The sequence below is a fragment of the Porites lutea genome, chromosome 3 (genome assembly GCF_958299795.1).
Source record: "Porites lutea chromosome 3, jaPorLute2.1, whole genome shotgun sequence".
Classification (NCBI taxonomy): domain Eukaryota; kingdom Metazoa; phylum Cnidaria; class Anthozoa; order Scleractinia; family Poritidae; genus Porites; species Porites lutea.
Window position 1 is genome coordinate 32,162,412 of NC_133203.1, and position 20,157 is coordinate 32,182,568.

General features: G+C 38.5%; 1 protein-coding gene across 4 annotated transcripts in view; it reads left to right on the forward strand.

Annotated features, from left to right (window-relative positions):
* The first annotated feature begins 226 nt into the window (after positions 1 to 226).
* Positions 227 to 20,157, forward strand: part of LOC140930941 (uncharacterized) — a 22,279-nt gene continuing 2,348 nt past the window's right edge. Inside the window, exons 1-16 of one of the 4 annotated variants that reach the window (XM_073380657.1) lie at positions 227 to 374; positions 1,122 to 1,242; positions 2,472 to 2,563; positions 3,514 to 3,565; positions 5,110 to 5,184; positions 6,148 to 6,469; positions 7,075 to 7,133; positions 8,679 to 8,744; positions 10,243 to 10,320; positions 11,038 to 11,103; positions 11,611 to 11,727; positions 13,161 to 13,289; positions 14,864 to 14,952; positions 16,275 to 16,340; positions 17,366 to 17,453; positions 19,636 to 19,701. In XM_073380657.1, the coding sequence (XP_073236758.1) occupies positions 232 to 374; positions 1,122 to 1,242; positions 2,472 to 2,563; positions 3,514 to 3,565; positions 5,110 to 5,184; positions 6,148 to 6,469; positions 7,075 to 7,133; positions 8,679 to 8,744; positions 10,243 to 10,320; positions 11,038 to 11,103; positions 11,611 to 11,727; positions 13,161 to 13,289; positions 14,864 to 14,952; positions 16,275 to 16,340; positions 17,366 to 17,453; positions 19,636 to 19,701 (1,629 nt within the window). In that variant the 5' untranslated portion in view covers positions 227 to 231. The remainder of the gene's footprint in view (positions 375 to 1,121; positions 1,243 to 2,471; positions 2,564 to 3,513; positions 3,566 to 5,109; positions 5,185 to 6,147; positions 6,470 to 7,074; positions 7,134 to 8,678; positions 8,745 to 10,242; positions 10,321 to 11,037; positions 11,104 to 11,610; positions 11,728 to 13,160; positions 13,290 to 14,863; positions 14,953 to 16,274; positions 16,341 to 17,365; positions 17,454 to 19,635; positions 19,702 to 20,157) is intronic. The other 3 variants (XM_073380659.1, XM_073380658.1, XM_073380660.1) reach the window with 3 other exon arrangements.

The following is a 20,157-nucleotide window of genomic DNA, read 5'->3' on the forward strand; positions in this document are numbered from 1 at the left end:
GGACGGCTAAAAAAAAAGGGAAAGTTTTTCAGATATTGCCGGACACACCGGCCGGACGCTTTTCCTAAATTTGTTTTTTTAGCAGTTACAGGAGCCTACGCTCCTCCTGTATTTAGACTACGAGTGGTCCCCATTTTTCTGCCCCACCTACCTCTCCCTCTCTCCCTTCAAATCTCCCTCATGGGTAAGTAAACACACGCGGTTACCAAGGCAAGATCAACGAAAACAAAGATGGCGGCAGAAAGGAGGTCCGCGATGTCTGCCGAAACGGCTCAGTCTCCTACATTTATGAAAAACATTTCTTCAAGACCCGGTTCGATTTCTCCCTCAGTAACTCCTTTTTCTGGTGCCTTAATAGAGCTAGACGAATACAGGTAGAAACCCTTATTTTGCTTGCCTTTTTGGCTTTGCTCCGGAGCAGCTTGATTTTTGACGTAATCGCAGGCTGTGAAGATTCAAAGATTAGGATCTGTTAGTGTTGTGAAGGGCAGATTTCGAGCATGAATTTTGCTCGAAGGTGTTGTTATGACAGAAAAAAGAATGGTGAAGAGAAAAAAAAATCCGGACAAGTTCGACCAAAAACTGTGTAAATTCTGATTGTTGTTCTGTCAGAAACAGCTGACAGTCTTGAATCCTTAATCAGGCGGTGTTTTTGTCTTTAATTACCACTATCTTTTACACTGGGAATGCTGGAAATCGATAATTTGACTTTTCGCGTTTCATTTCCTATCGCCCTGATTACAAACTTACCCTAGGCCTTGGAGTTTACATTTTTTGAATCACGTTTAAGCTTATATGACTTGTGTACTATCTGTTCAGTAAATTGCGCGTGTAAACATCATCTCACATCATAATTTATTTATTACTAGTGTCTCCGTTTGTGTCGTGTAGTAGCTCCTCAAAGACTTGCAGAGTCCCTCAAAACCTAATTAAAAAGCAATATTAAGCAAACAAGATTAAAAAAAAAAAAAAAACAAAAAAAAAACAAAATTCTCCAATACACAGTTTCTCTCTGTGCCACAAAGAAAGTCACAGTTAAATAAGCCATTTACTGGTTCGTAGGTCTAAGTTATGTAACCCATCAAAATGTTCACCCACTGTTCTCGTTTTGATTTTTACAGACCATCAATTGCAGATCAAGTACATATTGGCTATTTCAGTCAGGACAGATCATCACAGACAGAAGTGTCTGAGATTGCACAGCTTAAAGAAATGACTGAAGTGCTTCAAAATCTTGTTAGGGTAAGGTTTAAGTGCAAAATTGCAGGTAAAGATTGAGAAAAAGATAGTGCTTTGGCCTCACAATCTACACTGTACAATGTATAGTACATCGCTACCTGCTGTACCACACAGTGAATAATAATAATTAATATGTCAGCTACATTTAAATGGGCCTTAGTAATCATAATGGCAAGTTATTATGACACTTGTTGTTTTTATGCTGCGTATAAATCATGTTTTACAAATTTTTGAGGTCTAAATACCTTGAATTTGATGCATGTATGTTAGTTAGAACTGTGGTACTTGAAAACTTGTTTGCAATAGAGTGTTTATAAAAAGGAACTTGCAAGTCAAAGAATTGCTTCTTTTCTTGCATGTCTTCCCTGTCCTCATCTTCTGATCTGGACAGCAAAGATGTGCACACGAAGCAGCATACATTATGATGACACTGCTTGACCTATACAAGCTAAAAATTATCCTGACAATCATAAATCTAGAGTGAAGTGCCTAATTTGTGTAAGGGCACCCAAGGAATCACAGGAAAATCAAAGACTAGTGTTCTACTTACCTGGGGGCTTGCAGCAATGAGACCAAGATGGCCAGCCATTACAGCAAGCAATCAATCTTGATGATCTTACAGACTGCTAAAAACTGTTCTTTCTTAAATAGACCTTGTCACGGTTTTTGACGCCATCTTGACAAGTAGGCAAACCCGTGAGAAATTACAGCATTTGTATGAGAATCTGATGTCGAATAATTTCCGTAAAATGGCTATTTTAAAAAATATTTGAACTGTAAACTAAAGCTTCACTCTTAGGATTCTACTGAAAAAATTTGAGGGCGTTACATGCGCTAGAAGACTTAGAACCTTTTTTTTTAAAATTTTCTATACATTTGTCTGTAAAAATTTCCTGGGACAAATTGCAGACTAATATATGGAAAATCTAAAGCAAGCTTCTGGTGAAATTTAAGCACAGTAACGGCCCCCAAAATTTGTTGGTAAGATCCTTTCCTGTGTAGTTTTAGTTTACAGTTCATATTTTTTCCAGAACGGCCATCTTTATTTTATATGGAAATTATTCGACATTGGATTCTCATACGAACACTGTTATTTCTCATGTGTTTGCCTACTCACCAAGATGGTGTCGAAAACGCTGACAAGGTCTACTTCCTTTGACAATAGCCTGTTCCTTGATAATAACCACTTTTGTCATCATCACTGATTTTTCTTCAATGCCCAATCTTTTTAGGACATAGAGACTTTGAAAAGGAGTTTGCACTATGCAAAACATGTTCTTCAGGCTGATTATGAAAACAAGCTTCAGGAAAGGGCTTTGGACTTGTAAGTATAATCTTTCTCATTGAGCATGTGTTTGATTCATTTTCCACCATGCAGACTGTATTTTAACAGTGGCCTTTTTGAACATTGTCATAGCCTGCGAAAACATCCTTTCTCCTTGCATTTTGCCGCTAGCTGGGGATGTTTCGCGCGGAGGAATGTCTGCGACTCAGCGACAGAAATTCCATACTGATGATGCAAATCAATGTTTACTTAATAAATCCAGTAGTCATGGGGTTCCAAATGTAAATTTATTCAATTTTAGGTTTCTCCTGTTCGATTTTGGTAAAGTGTTGTGTTCATCTGCGAACGAGCTCCAGCAAAACTCAAATGCTTGTTCTAGAGAAGACTATATTCTACAAATATTGACTGTTTTGTTAGAGATTCATCGCATTTACATTTGACCTTTGTGGCCTTTTGTCTGTTGTCTGTCATTCGTAAACAATAGCTAAAACAATGTTAACTACTCCGTCCACCAATCAGAGCTTCTGACCGGATTCTGGACATATTTTACGTCATCAGTATGGAATTTCTGTCGCTGAATCACAGACGTTCCTCCGCGCGAAACATCCCCAGTGGCAAAGAGTGTGGAGAATCGGATGTTTTCGCAGGCTAACATTGTCATTGACAGCAATAACTCCATGCCTCCTTTTCCTGCATGAAATCATCAAAAGACAATCTAGGGTTGTTCATCTCCTTGTAAAGCCCATTTTTGCTGGGACTTCTCTTTCTTGAACTGAATCATAATAGTCTTTTGCTGAAAGTGTATTTCATCAAATGCGCAGCTCATTTCATCTTCATTTTCATGGTGATCATATTTTTGTGTCAATTATTAGCTTGGATATCCAAACTCATACTTACAATCTGAATGTATTACTATCATTAATTAACTACACAATTCTGTTAACATTATGCACAAATTTAATCAGCGTGCTCAAACTTGTTACTTCCAGATATTGTAGAGTAAATGACAGAATTCTGGAGTTGGAGAAACAACATGAAGAGGTTAGTGAAGTTGAAGGTTAATTCCCTGCATTGTAACAGAAGATCTGTGTTGATATTAAAGTAAACCATTATTTGAACAAAAGAATGCATAAAACTGAAACAGAAACTTTCAGGGTTCATACAGAGTGTTGAATTCTTGAAAAGACCTGTCTCAAAAATAGGTAGAAAGTCTGGAAAAATTTTAAAAGGTCTTGAGTTTTTTTTTAAAGCTACATTTACAAAAAGTGCTTTAAGTGAATTTTCTTTTTTGTTTTGGTCAATTCTTATTCAATCTCACCCGTATGTTTGCAGCGAACCACAAAAAAACTTTGTTTCCGCGTTTTCTAAGGTCTCTATTGATTGCCTATGTGATATTAAACCTTGAGTCTGGAAAAAGACATAATTATTGTATTAGAAAAAAAGGCTGGAAAAAGTCTTGAATTTTGGAAGTCTTGATTTTTTGCTCTGAATAAAATGTCAGTGCAAATAGTTCCAGAATTTCATCTTGCATCTCAGACGATACATGTATACAGCTGTAATAAATAGAAGTATGGAAAAGTTATCCCATTCACCCCTGAGCCCAGGGGGGGGGGGGGGGGGGTACTGCCATATATGGGCTATATAGGTATGTGCCGCTGTGAAGGGTATGGTTTTCAAGCAGTTTACTCTATATATCTAGGGTATATAAATCAGAGTGTTTGGGTCTAGAATAGGGTATCATTTTTCAGGAAACTGATCAGTTGGTTGAAGATTTTATCTAGACTAGGGAAACAGCTACTCTAGGATAGGGGGGATTCGGGGAGTTTACTCTAGTATGGGGTAGCAAAATTCAGCTGAACTAGCTCTGGTATAGGTTAAGGGTTCCAGAGTCCCAGCGGCACATCCCCACCCAGAAATTCCTAAAATACCCCCCCCCCCCGCCCCCGGCCCCTGAGCCACCTATAACCGCCTGTGCAGATCCATGTCCTTTCTACCGCTTGTGACATCATCAATTTTGATTGTCCAGGATAGCTCTGTCCGCTAACTTGTACAGAGTGAAGAGTTCAAAACAGGTTTTTCGGCAAAATCTCGGGGGATAATGGGTTAAATTAATTGATTTTTTTTATAATACATGGCTGTGCAGAGATACAAAATTTCTCTTTGAGTGTGTTGTTTTTCAATTTTATTATATAAACACCGATGAACTACCAAACCATTTCACTTTAATAGTTTTTTGGTGTGAAAGATGCGATTTATTATGTAGTCATAGCAACGGTAATATTTTCACATGTGCAGATAACATGTTATTTTCACATGTGAAGATATCAAGTTTTCGTGCGAAAGCTCACCTGGTATTTCATTGGTGTTTATATAATAAGTACATGTAACTGCTGTATCATGAGGCTGGGCAACCTGTGCTATAATTTGTTATTTAAGTTAATTTGATTTTTTCATAACCACACTTCTAGTACATGCATTGCGGCCAGTATTACATAGAGGTTAGATTTATGATAGTGTCACTGATAATTTACAAACAAGTAATCATGGTTCTACACCTGAAATTTTTCCTTTGTCCATGTTTCTAGCGCGTGAATGTAATCAGAAGAAGCTATCGCCAGCAGCTTGCGGATGCCATAACTCAAATTTCTAACCAGCATCAGGTAGAGACAAAATGTCACTATTACTGCATTTTTCTCGTCGTTTTGAGACTTGCCCTTAACTGTTTTAAGCTCCAAGGTGTCTTTTTGGTGCAGTAATCCTTTTATCAGGGTTCATACAGAGCTTAAATTCTTGAAAACGTCTTTGCCCAGCAATTTTCCAGACCTGGAAAACGTCTGGAAAATGGAGATTAAGTCTCTAAAAATGGTAAAAAGCTACAACAAGTGCTTTATAAGTGTTTTTTTCTTTTTTTCGTTTTGGTCAAACCTTATTCAATCTCGCCCATATTTCTACAGTGCATCATGAAAAAGGCTCTGTTTATATTGATCACCTATTTAATGACCTTGAGTCTGGAAAAAGAAATTATTGGTTTGGAAAAAAGTGTGGAAAAAGTCTTGAAGTTTGGATCCAAAACTCTGCGCGAACCCTGTGTTATGTTGTGGGAGAGACATGCAAAGAGACCTTGAGTGCTTTCCATTTAGGCCAAAATTTTGGAAGTTTTGTTTAGAAATCAAATGAAATGGACCATTTCGGTTTGGGCCGACTGGAATAGTATTTTGGTTAACTTTTATCCATTTGTCTCCTTTATTTCCATTTTTTTCCCAGTACGGCTGTTTTGTATATTGCTTACAAGTACAATATGGAAGACATCAGGGAATCTCTGTACGAATCCGGGGCACCCCCACCTATTTTTAATACCAAACTTAGGCCAGAAGGGCCGAAAAGATTTTTTTAGACCACCTTCACACAAGACAACAACTTTCTTTTTCTTTTCCTGAACTTTGATACAGTCTTTAAGAATTCAACTCCAGAAAAAAATGCCAACATTTGACGAATTGAACGAGATGGAAGAAGCGCGATTAATTCTGAAGCAGCGCGAATTCAATTTTTAAGTGACGTTTTTAAGCTCCCAATTAAATATTAACATTCTGTACGTCAGTAACATCCACTGTGTGTCGTTGAAGGCATATTACGCAAAGAAAAGCAAGCAAGACAAAGCCGTGTACTCTGAAAATCTCAAGAAAGTACAGGAAGATGATGAAGCGAAGAAAAAAGCTCAGCAACAACAAGACTCGATCATAGAGATGATGAAAATGCAGATGAGAGACGCTCAGGAGAGAGCCGACAAACAACTAGAGGATGCGTTAAATAGACCGAAGTCTGTAAGCAGCGTAAGCACCGACCCAGAGATTTACGAGCTGCGAGACGAAGTAGATAAACTGGAGAATAAATTGGACGATATGATGAATCAGTTGGATGAAAAGGAAAATGAAAACAGACGTTTAGGTAAGTGGCAATTCAAGCTTGTTTCACGTCACAGTGACGTCACGGAATTCTTGGTTTGCAACCACGTGACAAGGCGGCCATATTGAGGTCAATGCAACATAATTTTTTCTCGAAGAATATACCTAAAAATAGATTTTAGTTTCCAGAGGAGAGAAATGCTTTTGTTCTTGTCCACCAACATGGCCGCCGTGACGTCACGCGCAATGCAGCAATGCAACAACTTATTTACTACATAAAACTAAGTTGGGTTTATTTTAGAATGGGTCATTGTAGGATTTTCTTGATTTAAAAAATAATGGAGCACCAAGTTTATGAAGTGCAGCGAATGGGACACCTTCAGTTTCTTTACAGTATAAACAATCTTATCCCGAAGTTCAGTGATTAGGGTTAGGAAATCGAGTGAGTCAAGTTTCAGGTCAGTTTTTCTAGTATAATGACCCTAAATGGAACCTAATTCACTCAGTTTCCTAACCTTGATCACTATGGTTCCGCGGCATAGTCCATTTTAGGGTGGTCCATTTGGGGATCAGTGTTTTGTCCACCACCTTAAATCTTAGTGACTACACCATTGAAGTAATTCCATTTTCTTTTTGAAATCATTGTAGCAAGTGATATTGATGATTTGAGCGAACAGCTGAATGGAGAACGACGTCAAGTTCAACAGGTACGCCGCCACCCTTAAAGTGATCCCCCTTCCTTGCCTTTCTTCCAGATTTAAGGAGCTGACTGTCACGGCTGTTTGGTTCATTGTGTTAATATAAAGTGTTTTCACTGTCACGCAATGAAAAAGTAACTTTGACACCGTTGAACGAAAGAAACCAAGAAAATGAAATGCTTAAGACTCATAAATATACAATGTATCTGGTCTGTGCGACGTACCGTTTTTTATTTTTTATTTTTTATTTTTTTAAATGAAAGATTCTGCGGTGGAAACTTCTACAAAGATTTATTTTTCGGTCACCTTCAACCTGGTGTACATAAGAATTTAAAGGGCCTCGCTATCTTGTTTTTAGAATTCGATGACGTCATGGTGAAAGCACTCTATAGCCAATGACTTGTATTTATTCGCTAAGAACCTTAATGTTAGCGAAGTACGTTCACTCAAAATGGTGTTTGAGTTACGTGACCCTGACAGTCCCTTTTTCGCCCTTTTTACATCTGTTGCTCTCTTCTCGGCTCGGTGTGCTTCACCCCCCCCCCCCCCCCCCCACTCTTTTCCAATCGCCATCGCCAAAAGGCAAACTCAAGGTAAAACTAGACAGACTAGACAAAACTAAACATTGCAACTTGTAACGGAAATATGCCATGAGGACGACAAGGACTGCAACGTTCACACTACGATTCCTGCCAGTGACTTCCTAGTCCATTTATTGATCCTTAACCCTTAACGTCCAGTATCCAAATTCAAATTCTCCAGATCGATCTCCCTACATTTCCTTAACTATTAGTTGAGAGAATATGTTTGAAGATCATGTCAGCTGATCAATGTATTAACTCTTGTGACATTTCCTCTTTATTATATATTGATACTGTGAAATGCGAAATGAAGTAATCAACATGTCACGAGCATGGGACAAAGAAAAAAATCTGAACTTCCGCACACCGGTCGGATGCTCTAACTACTGAGCTACGAGGGAATCGTGGCAAGCTGGACCATATACGATATTGATATTGTTCGGAGAAAACTGATTTTGGTCACTCTCGGGGCTAAAGGGTTAATGTCATTTATTACACTGTAAATCACAAACGATCCTTTTTAGCCCTAAATATGGGGCCATTTCGGTGAGTAAAACACAGTCCTATTTTTGAGTCTAATTTGGTTCCCTTAAATCAGGGCCGATACAGTCCAATTACCCAGGGTTAATTTGGCCCCAGTGCATGTGGGCTGGAATAATCTTTTGATTGAGCTGATTTCGCCTAAATTGTGCTCAAATGGCTCCAGGGTGGGTTGAATCAGACTTTGGCCTGCAGGGCTGTATTGGCACTTTGGGACTGAAATAGATCTTTTTAATTTTCAGCTTATGTGGGAAGCATTCGTTGTTTCGAACGCACTAGTTATGTCTTCCTATACAGATCGTAATCCTCGTCTTAACTAAGTTTGGTGGTGCTTATAAGTACTGCGTTCAGAAATTGCATATCTCAACGTACCTTAAGTGTAGTCGGAAGTTTTCTTAGCTGAATAACCATGATTAAACAATTTTATTTTCAGTTAAAGAAAGAGCTTTCTGACGCAATCTTGGCAGCCGAACACGAGAGGAACACTTTCAAAGCTGAGGTATGCAAGCGTTTTGCAATTTTGTTTTAACGAGTTAATGTCTTGTTTGTTGTTATTTAATTTGCGATCAAATAAACTTACCGTGAGAATCAAGAGACTATAAAGGGGACAGAGAGGCCATCCCCCATATACACCCTATTCCATAGGTAATTCGTCTCGAGTTATTTTTAGAATCGGGATAAAGTTACCTCGCGCGAGGCGTGGATGTTTCGTGGAGGTTTCGCATGACCAAACGCCGTGCAAAACATGTCGGGCGAGAGGCAATGAAAGCTTAAAAAGATCGAGAGCATTCCTGAATATTGAAGCGAAATGAGTCGGCGCTCACCTGGGAAAAAGGAATCGCTGGACTCTTTGACAACCCGTGAAATCAGTTTAACTCGAAGTTGTCGTAACCTCAGTGCTTTAATAAAATGAGAAATTTCGCCGGTCTATTGAAACCGGTCGTTTGTACAATTTAGGGAGTTTAAGATCCAACGACGCGGACGACAACTAGAACATCAAAAAAACAATAGGTTTAATTAGCAAAAAAACAACTTCGCACGTGCAACACACTTTTTTGTTCATTTCTTTCCCGTTTTTGCACGACTACGACGTGAAAATGCCTAATTTCGTGTTTTATGGAGGACGTAAATAAGCAACGACGAAATTTTATTTCTCTTTCTGAGCTTGAATATGGTCCCTTGAAATTCAGCTTTAGGAGGGTTCGCCTACAGTTGACAAAGTAGGTGGGTAGGAATAATCGCTATAAAGACTGAAAAAAATAAACATCAAACCAGAAATTGCTCTCTTCAAACTGTAAATTATAAATGATCCTGAGAGAATATTCAGTGTGTTAAGGATTTCCCTGCTCTACTGTTAGCTCTATACAAGAGAGGAAGGGCGATTCTTTTTTAATTTCGGTTTCGCTGACACAGCTTTCGCAGAAATCTCGCTGTAGTCGTTTTCGTCGACAAAAGGAATAGCAAAATCGCTCTCCGCGTCTTCCCCCATTTTGTTCTGCGTCATTTCGTGAAGGACGCGTGGCTCTCAGCGTGGGTCATCCACGCGGAACACATTCGCGCTATGTGATTGGCTGTTGTTTAATCCCCCTCGAGATCTGTGGTGTTAAAAATAACTCGAGACGAATTACCTATGGAATAGGGTGTATATGGGGGATGGCCTCTCTGTCCCCTTTATAGTCTCTTGGTGAGAATGGAACAGTAAACCCATAGTTAATTTGCTTTTTGAAACGCAGATTTGTCGAAAACGACTTTTTGAAACTATAATTATATTTTTGAAATATTTGTAAATATGCATGTACTGTCGAAATCTCATATTCTGATAAATATCAAAATAATGCGGGTAATGTTATTGAACAAGTGAAAAAAAAATAAATTTCAAGTAAGCATGTGTAAACAGCTGAGAGGTATCTCATGCAAACATATTGGTATAGTTAAAATTTAACCATTGCCATAAATTAAATCGAGATAGTTTATTGTTTAAAGCTTATTTCTTTTAGTACAACAAAACACCTGAAGGATCTTCTAACGAGCTCGATGGTCACAAAAAAGTGGATCACGCTACGATGGTCTTTCTTGTAAGAGAGACATTTATCATTAGTGCTAAATGTAAATTTGTTAGCTCAATAATTTCTCATGTAATCTTCTTTGAATGTTTTAGTTGTAAGTATTATGAAATTTATAGATTCTAAATAAAGGGAAAGAACACATGTATATTTTTGGTGAAATGGAGAGGCCACTTAAGACATTGATCCAAACTGACAGTAATCTCCTTAAAGCTTAGATAAAAAAGAGTCGTAGCCATGAAGTAAAATTGAATGAATTCTTAGCCATAGATTTTTTGACAAAATAGATCAACAAAGATCCCCCTAAACAAACAAACAACAACAACAATAACAACAAAAACATGGCATTTGTCGCCTTAAGCTTCTTGAAGAAATTAACCTTAAAGTTGTAGACCTTCAAAACTAGCTTTTATTACGTTTTTTTATTACGCGACTGTATTCGTCTCTTAACAAAACAGAAAGCAAAACGAAGATAATTTTAATATTGACTGCGCCTTTAAAACTGATGAATAATAAAGTAATAAATATTAATAATTACTAAATAAATAATAAACAATAAATAATGTACCATAGTGATTATTAAAAGGCCATAAGGAGGATTCGTAAAAACGTCAGAGTTTCCATATGAAAATATATCACCTTAGAACAATAAGTTACTTTGAACAGTTTGTGAGATAGGTAAATGTGAAGTTTAGATGTAACGCATTTTACCCGTACCTATATTTACAGCTACAAAGGCAGAAAATTCAACTTCAAAATGAGATGGATGCCAAAGTCCAGGAGACTAAGAACAATGTAAGTACGGTTGGTGGGATAGTTATGTCAATTGCTCCATCCAATGCTCCAACAAACACATACTCTGTTGGAGTAAGGCCTAGGCTAAACGTCGAACTTTTCATGAGATGAGTTAAGTTCATGAAAGGTTGGACGTCTGGCTCAGTTAAGTTCGTGTGAATGAGTTTGGATCGTCGAACGCGTTTTATCAGACGGATAGAACGTCTGAGGATCGTCCCCGGGAAAATGTCGATCTTTACATGCAAAGAACTAAACTAATAAATTAAAATTTCTATGATAATGTATGTTTAGCCGTGGCTCGGGAGAAAATGTGTTACTGAGCTGATTCAGTTGATTGCTTCGACGCATCCTAAGTTCGACGTCTGATCCAACAGACTATCTTCACTTAATTTTGGTCGACCCAAATTAGAGTTAACACTTACTTTTCACTTAGGCCAAAATGTTGGCTTAGGGGAGGGGTAGGTGGGCAGTTTCCTTTATTGGTACTGATTTTTTTTGTTTTGACAGTTAATGGCAGCCTCAAAGAAGCAAGTAGAAGAGCTACAGCGGGCTCATGACCAAAAGATCAAAGAGCAAAAAATTATTGAAGAGAAAAGAAAACTGATGGAAAGTCAGCAAAAACAGGTACTGTAAGTAATGAGTTGAGTCGTGTACTGTTGTAGAGAGAACACAGTAACAGTTTGAAAAGTACTTTAATGTTTGGAATAGACCCTGTCTGTGTTACCCCAAGCCCTTCCTCCAGGATAATATAGGGTAAATGCAATATCTTTGAAATAAAAATACCTTTTAGTTGTACTGCAAATGAAAGTCATTCTCATGACATGTGTACAGAAATCTGGACAATTTTGAAATCGCACATTTTTTTCCCGGATTCGTGTGAACATTAAATCACCCTGAAAAGCGTTTTCAAAAAAGTTGCGCTTTCAGTGAGCGGATTCACTGATGTTTGTGTGGACGGGAGGCCAATTCACTTATAAGACAACGCGGTTTCAAAAATATCCGGATTCGTGTGGTCGGGGCCTCGTATGAACGGTGTGTTAATTAACCTTATTTTGAGAGTGAGGGTTTTGGAAACTCATAAATAGCCTATTGGCTTCTCGACAGGTACGTGGACCGATTTTCGTGTTGGTATAGTACAGTTATGCATTTTCTTGTACAATAATATTTTTTTAGTTGTATTTTACATTTTTATTGTCCTAAGAGCATTAAGATAAGGCCTGCATTAGAAATGGTCTTATATGGTATTTATTAATTGAACTTGGAATATAACATAGTTTAATAGTTATTGCTCTCAAGAAGTATAATGTTTTAGTGCAGTCAGATATAGCAATGTATAAGACTGTGGGAAACTATCAGGGAGTGTGGTGTTTAGACCCCTACTTCCACATACACACACACACACACACACACTAAGTGTTGGGTGCGGGTTTTACAATACCATTTTTTTTGTTCCCATTACACTTCGCTTTTACGACTGTATTTATTATCAAAGGAATTGTTGTTGTTGGCTAATGTAAGATCGCACCACATTTGAATCAGTTGAGCATTGAACATTAATCAAGTCGGTCAATGTTGCTGTGTTGAATGGTTTCTTTATCGTATTTGATATCAGTCAGTTGACCATTGAAGCTACTCCAGTGTCAGTGGACAGCAGACCTTAAAATTGTGACACAGGTGTTGACAAAAATTTGAAAGGTGCTACATGAAGTTGCTCAAAATATATAACTTCTCTGTCACTGTGCCTTGTCACGCAATGAAATAGACGTTAGCCCATCACGTGAGGAATGGAAGAAAATCTCTGTAGTCATTCTTGTCACGCTATACTTTGAAACGAAAGGAAGTTAGCCAGTCACGCGAAGAATGGAAGATCTGTCAGATAGCCACGTTACCAGGTTAAATGCAAGGAGATAGAGAGGTCATTTTCCAGGCAGAAGTTTAGCAGTGAGATCAATCCAGACGTTGAGTTGTTTACTGACATTCTTACTTAACACAACTAACCTGCACTTTGCATTTGCACTGTATTCCGTTACATACGTCATACGCATCTACACCAAAAGACATCCATTCCTGCACCGTCCATAACCGGAAGTATACTCACTGAACGTACCACTGTGGCCGCAAGTGGGTTCACAGACCGGCGCCCGGCATATGGGTCGGGCTTGATGGCGTCCAGGCTCTATCGAATGGTAAGACTTAGACTGGGTCATAGCTCAGCGTCATTGTATTGGACTATCGACACCTCCCCCCCTCCCCCCGCAAAAAAAGCGATAATGAAGGATATATTTATGCCTACGTTAGCGTCAAGCTGTATCATGTGACCGAGTTTTCTGTCTATTATATTCATGCCAGTTCCATCCATAACGATTCTTTTGGACAGTTTTTATCTGGCCGTTTCCTAACTTGAGAACTTTTCAATTTTAATCTGACGTTTGCCGGGAACTTTATTACAAATCAATCTCGGGATTCCATGAAACTATTTCAAAATTGGTTGAGGAAAAATTATTCTAAATTCAGTGGTGTAGTAAGGTATAGTACTTGACATAAAAAGTCAGAAAACACTCCTGCTCGTTTTTTAAACAGTACGTTAAGTTTTAAGATGAATGTATGTTTAGCCTTAATAACTGAGTACTGTCAATAAAGCGACAAATTTTTCTTGTTTACTGTCTGAACTGTCAGTTTGAAAGAAAGAAAGGTGCAAAGTTTTCGCCCCAGGTTCACGTACCACATATCACAAACTAAACGTACGCAGAACCTGTAAAAGCTGGCCTTATAAATTTAAGGCTGCCCTGAAGCAACGGTGCAAACATAACCGCAAGAAAAACAAAAGATTCATATTTTCATCAGAAAAACGGGTGTTTCTTGGTGATGCGGAAACCATTGTTGGCTTGTGTTTGTGTTGTGTTGTGGTGTGGGTGTTGTTATTTTTCAATCTTTTGTATTACGTTATTTGGTGATTGATTACACCCGTCCGTAACACCAACAAACTACGATAAAAACTGACACGATGCCTGCGTTGGCGTTCGTGTCGCTTGACCTTTTTCGTTGCCGGTAAAAACGTGGCTTATGTCATTTCAAAATACTACATACGAGTGCTGCTTGAACGGTTTTTAGAGAAGAAATAGAGACCTTTTCCAGGATGAGGACCGCTACGAGGACCAGATATGACCTGAAGTTTTTTTTTTTTTTTTTTTTGTATTGTCAAATAATGGACAACCCGGAATGTTTCTTTTTACATATTTTTACACAAACGTTAACACGGTCATTTTAATTGAAGATGTTAAAGTCCTCTCCTGATCACAAAATGATAAATCTTTTAACATTTGATGACTTATTTTCGCCACTACGACGTTTCCGCTAAAACCGTTAGTAGAATGACGACGGCTTTTGCTTTTTCCCGCCAAAATGACACTGGATCACGTGTGTGTACTACTTAGTATTGAGAAAATTTCGTTCTCATTGTCTTCCTCGTCTTGGAATCTAAAGGTCTCTAACGTGTCTTGAGGGTGTCACAGAAAGTCGGCAATAATTCACTGCTGCTAACGGCTAGCCTACAATATGATACGAAGTAATCGGGGTTTGATTTGTGGCGAAAGTCCACTTTATAAAATTGGTTTCGACGCATGGATAATTTCATTGACACTTGTCACCGCTTTTTGGGCTCTGTTCACAAGAACCATGTCTCATTTCTAATTAAAATCATCATCTGACTCTGCATTACTTCTTTAATTCTCACTTTATGTAAAACGTTCTTGTGATTTAGGATAAGCCTCAGTTGAATGAATCTGAGAAGGATGATCTGTTAAGAAAATTACAGAAACTGGAGAAAAAACAGCAAGCTGAAATTCTAAGGCAAGTACAACAGTGAAAATGTAACTGACTTTACGGGAGAACAGTGAACATTTGGGGAGGTTTTATGTTTTTGTTGTGGAACCAAATGGTGATAGCTTCGGTTCCGGTGTTTTTTTGAGCCGCCTGTTCCTCACTAAAAAAGTCATCATTTTTCTTGTGTTCAATTGGCCAAAGCGGGAAATACCATAATATTGTTTAAACTGCCGTTTGGGTGGGGCTTCATGTAAACCTCACTTTTGCATTATCTGTAGGTTTTTGCATGAACTGCACTTGCAGTGTATGCATTGCACTAGCAAATGGTGCAGAGAAACAGAAGGTATTGTACAAGTCGGCTTTGCATGAAGCATTATCCCAAATGGGAAATTAAAGAATATCATGCTATTTTCCTCTTTTATACAGGAGAAATTATCCTTTTGAAGAAAATGGTCTCATTTTTATACTCGATCCTGGTAATTTCGGGCATTAACTGCCGAAAATCATACTTTTAACAACGGCACGTATACCCTGCATGTAACTCCTAGGGTAAAAGTACCGCCCTCTGCCGATTTCTTTTAATAATATGAGATGCTGAATCCCAATAAAATTCCCTCTCTATAGCGGAAGGTGTTAGATTAACCCTTACCTCAAAAGAATTTATGTATCTGTAGAAGTATTACAGGCTACTGTGAAATCTGCTCATGAGCCGCACTGCTTCGTTGTTTTTGTTGAAATGCATTATGGGACTGGTTGGGGGGAAGTTGTACCCAGTTCTCTGCGTAACTTCATAGCCAGTCACGAAAAAGAAAGGTGGTAGCAACCTCAAAACAGCTCCATTGTGCAGTTCGACACAAACTTGACCCAATCTTACTTTTAGACTCAAATGGCCAGCACGGGTGTTTGCCCTCCAAGGGCATTGGGCTTTTTGGGACGGTCTGATCTTAAGGTGGTTTGAATGCATTTTATGAAGAGGATACCTCCCAAGTTTTATCATTTACTACGTCGGCATTCAAAGACATGTTTTGATCCATGTTCTATTGACATCGGAGTTCCCATGGCATTTTAATGAGGCCATTGCTTTTTTTTTTATTATTGCCTTGTTTTTTACCAGCAGTTTTTTACCTCCCTTGGCTACCTCGATCTTGGCAAAGTTCGAACAATTTCTATGATTTGCATTCAATGTTTGGACTGATGATCCTTTTTACCCTTTATAATTTTCGTCTAGGTTGTCTAACTGTTTTTTTTTTTTGTTATTATTGTTATTAATAATTTTAGGGATTTAGTCTTGGGAATTTGATTATAATCAAATTTTATTGACATATTTATTTACTTATTTATTTTTTAAGGTTACAAAGGGAGCTTGAAAGAGTGAACAAAACGTGGGAAATGAAGGTCACCATTTTACAACAAACGTGAGTATAAGTTCATCTTATGCCGAGTCCAACATCTAACCCATGAATGTCTGAGTGAAATAACACGGGTCAAATTGAAGTGAATTCTACACTGTTCATTTCTTTCGTTTGACGATGTACTATATTCAGCAAGAGAGATTCAGCTTGTAGTAGAAACCCACCCCCCACCACCACCCTCTGTTTTTTGTTTGTTTGTTTTTGTGTGGCTGCTCGTCGCCGCCACTATCTGAGTGCCTGTAACAGGTTTTTCTTGTGGGTGAAGTGTGTCCATTCAAATAATTGAAACCTAGTGAACATATTTTATACTGTGGGGATGATGTGTCTTGCAGCAGCCGCTTAAGTTTTGTTTACCCAATAAGATCGACGCGGAAACGCTGCATTAGATACTGTCCTGCCTAAAGTTAGAAAATTCGTGTTACCATAATCTTGAATTCACGAGTGTTCGTTATCTTCAGTCCTTTAACTTCTTTGTTAGTGCCTTGACCAATGACAGTCCAGTCAGTGTTCAAATCATGTCAAATAGCTGTACAAATTGAAACCCCATAGCAATGTCTAGCTAACATGAAGGTTTGAGGGCTTCCCTGTAGTAGTGCTCTAATTTCGTGTAGTTTTTGAAACTGTAAACGCTTGAGTCGCTCAATGAAATTCTCAATTGAGCCACTTTCCCTCTGTACCTGTTTTTATGCTGTACAAGGTAGTTTTAACTTTGCAGTTTTTGTATGACATCCTGGAGTGCGACCATTCAATTGAAAACTACTGAGCAGCACTTTCCTGTTGTACTGTTTATTATCCTGTGCAAGGGATTTCTAATTTTGAGTTTGTGGATGAAATCCTTATGTGTAAACTACTGAGAGGTACTTTCTTGGGGTACGGTTCATTATGGTGTGCAGGGGGCTCCAACTTGGGATTTTTTGGATGAAATCCTGGATTGTGACATGCAAGTGAAAGCTGCTGAGCACCACTTTCCTACGGTGCTCTTTGTGATATGTCGTACCGCCCTAAACCTTTTGCTCTTTTACTGTCAGACTTCACGCACTGAAAGACGAGAGTTTCTTAAGAACATCACTGCAGAGACAGGCCGCCCGGCTTCAGCAGGCTGCTGTGGTGTATGCGGTAGGAACAGGACAATTTGTTTAATACATATACCGTATTTCCTCGAATAAAAGCCGTCCCTCGTTTAATGCCTCCCTTAAACAATCGCCTCCCTTAGGGGGGAATATTGAAAATATCCGCCTCCCTCGAATAATCGCCCATTCCCCCCCCCCCCCCACCACCACCCCTCTCGCCTCCTTTTCTTTGTTTTATCCCCTCCCTTTCAAGTTGAAGTGGAGTCTGATCCATCAAAACTGATCAGTGACGATTCAAGCTCTGACGCCGAGGATATTGACACTGAAAGTTAATCAAGGAACCAAATCTGGGACACGTAGAAAGCCCATATTCAGTGTATTTGATGAGATCATTTTTTACTTCGGCGGAGCGCGAAGTAAAGGATTCGCGACGCTCAGGAATGTATCAAAGTTGCAATTTTTTGATAAGATTGGGCAAGCAAAGTCTGTAGGTTTTCGGCTCTATTCGGCTATTTGACGAAGTGAGAGCCGAATTAGTTCGAGATATCTCGAGATCACTTCGATGTCTTTGATTTGTTCTTTAACTTTTTCGAGGAAGAAAGAATTACTACTTTGGCCTTCCCGGGGTTTGAACCGATTCACCTGTGTGACCCGTCAGATGAGAGGAGACTCTAAATTGAAGGATTAGCCGATTGCGCTACTGCTACCCAAGGTAGTTTGGCATATGAAAAATAGTTATGAAATGATGCACTAGTTTTGGGACAAGATTGGGCGTGCAAGTTCGTGACTTTTCGGCTTGTTTCAACTATTTCACGACATGAGATCGGACTACTTCGTGATATCTTGAGATCACTTCGAGTTTAGTCTTTAATTACTCGAGGAATAAATAGAGGATATTTCGTGGCCGCGCAGAGACACGAAATTTCTCTTCGAGTGTTGAAAAACATTTCACCAGTGAGCCCTCATTTAAAACTGTTTTATGATGAATTTAAAGTTACAAAATGCTGCACAAAGACATTTTGTCTTTGTTGAGTGTTAAGTAGTACAATTGCTTTCATGCGTTGCGTGATTTTCTCGAACGTTCTCTACGTTTTTGGATTATACATGAATAATTAATCAGGGCACGTTTACATTTCAGCATGAGTCAGCAGATTTGCATCAGTTACTGAAATCATAAAATATGTCGAAAAGCTACTACTATTCGCCTGTTTAGTATTTTCTAGAACCTTATGTCAAAAGGTATACAAGTTCCAAGCGAGTTCTTTTGACGAACTAAGTTTTTTCCCACGAGCTGGACTGCTGTGTTTAGTCCAGTGTGACGAAGGTCGATTTTCAGGTTCTATGTTTACAAGTTCGCGGAAGCCGTAAGATATCTGAAGTTCAAGTGACAGTTTGTTATTATTGGTAGAGGCTTTTTAGTTTTACTCAAAGTTCAAGTCAAGTTTGTGTTGGCGGATGCTGTGTTTTAAAGCTCTGTAAAGGCTATGTTCCTTTGGTGTTAAACTTCCTTGTGTTAATCCGACATCCCTGCGTGCTGATAGTCAGTGAATAATTATCCTCAAAACATTCGAACTCGTGACTTTGAGTTTTAGCCAATTCCATGCTCAACGTAATTGACTCCTTACCCATGCCTTACATATCTCTTATCAGTACACGAAACTGCTATGCTGTTGTTGAAGCCTGATGTGACTAACAAAAATAGAGAATTGTTTTTTAGAAGGATTTGTATGGAGTCATCAGAGCATAGCTAATATCGCGGAGACAATTTGTCCTGAAATGCTAGTTTTTGGCAAGTAGGCCTCTTGGATGTTGCTCTTTTCAGAATATCCTGACAAATCCCATAATTTCACACCTTACTCTTACCAGTTGATTTCTTACTATTCCTCCGCATTTACAATTAATTAGTTCCACAACCACGACGCCGAAGTGTACGCTAGCTCCGTAGCGTCTTGTTTATTATTTAATGGGATAATATAACAGAATATTTAGGGCACAACTTCCAGGGAGCAAAATTCGAAATAATCGTCCCCTCTTTGTGCGAAAAAGATAGTAATCGCCCCCGGATATTATTCGAGGAAATATGGTAGTAGCTTATTTCATGCTAATAAATGTTTCATTCTCTGCGCTAATTTTGTAATCTTGTTAATATCAAGAGAGGATGAAGGCCCTCTTGCTGATTTTTTTTTTTTATAATTTTTTTTTTTTATTGTGTGCTCTCTTATTCGTAGAGTGATGGTCCCGCAGTAATCGTCTCAGAAAGAAAAGGTGTACCTGGACGAATTTTTAAAACTATAGTAAGTATATAGCTGGTTCACTAAAAGTTGCTATAGAAATTGGGCATAAGGAAGCTATCTTTTGGTGATCACTCAGGTAAATCTTTGCATTGTTCTGTATGCCTAAATGCCCAATGCCCAAAGAAGAAGATACTGGGGTGTGTTTCTTTCTGTCTTTTTTGTCAGTGTGTAATTGTGTGTGAGTCTGCGATGTATATATGTTTAGTTTTCTTTTCCTTTTTTTGTATTTTTCGCACGTGTTCATTGTCAGTGTGTAAAAAAATGCAATACATAACAAAATAAAAATTCATTAAAATACAAAAAAAAATTGCCCAAAGCCACCTATATTAAACCAGCTTTATGACAAGGAATGGTTACAGTGCGACTACTGTAACAGGGGCCACTTAGACAAAGTTGACCAGCCGGATTACAGAAAAATAACAATACATTCCAAGAAAGTTGGTTGTCGGCCAGTCA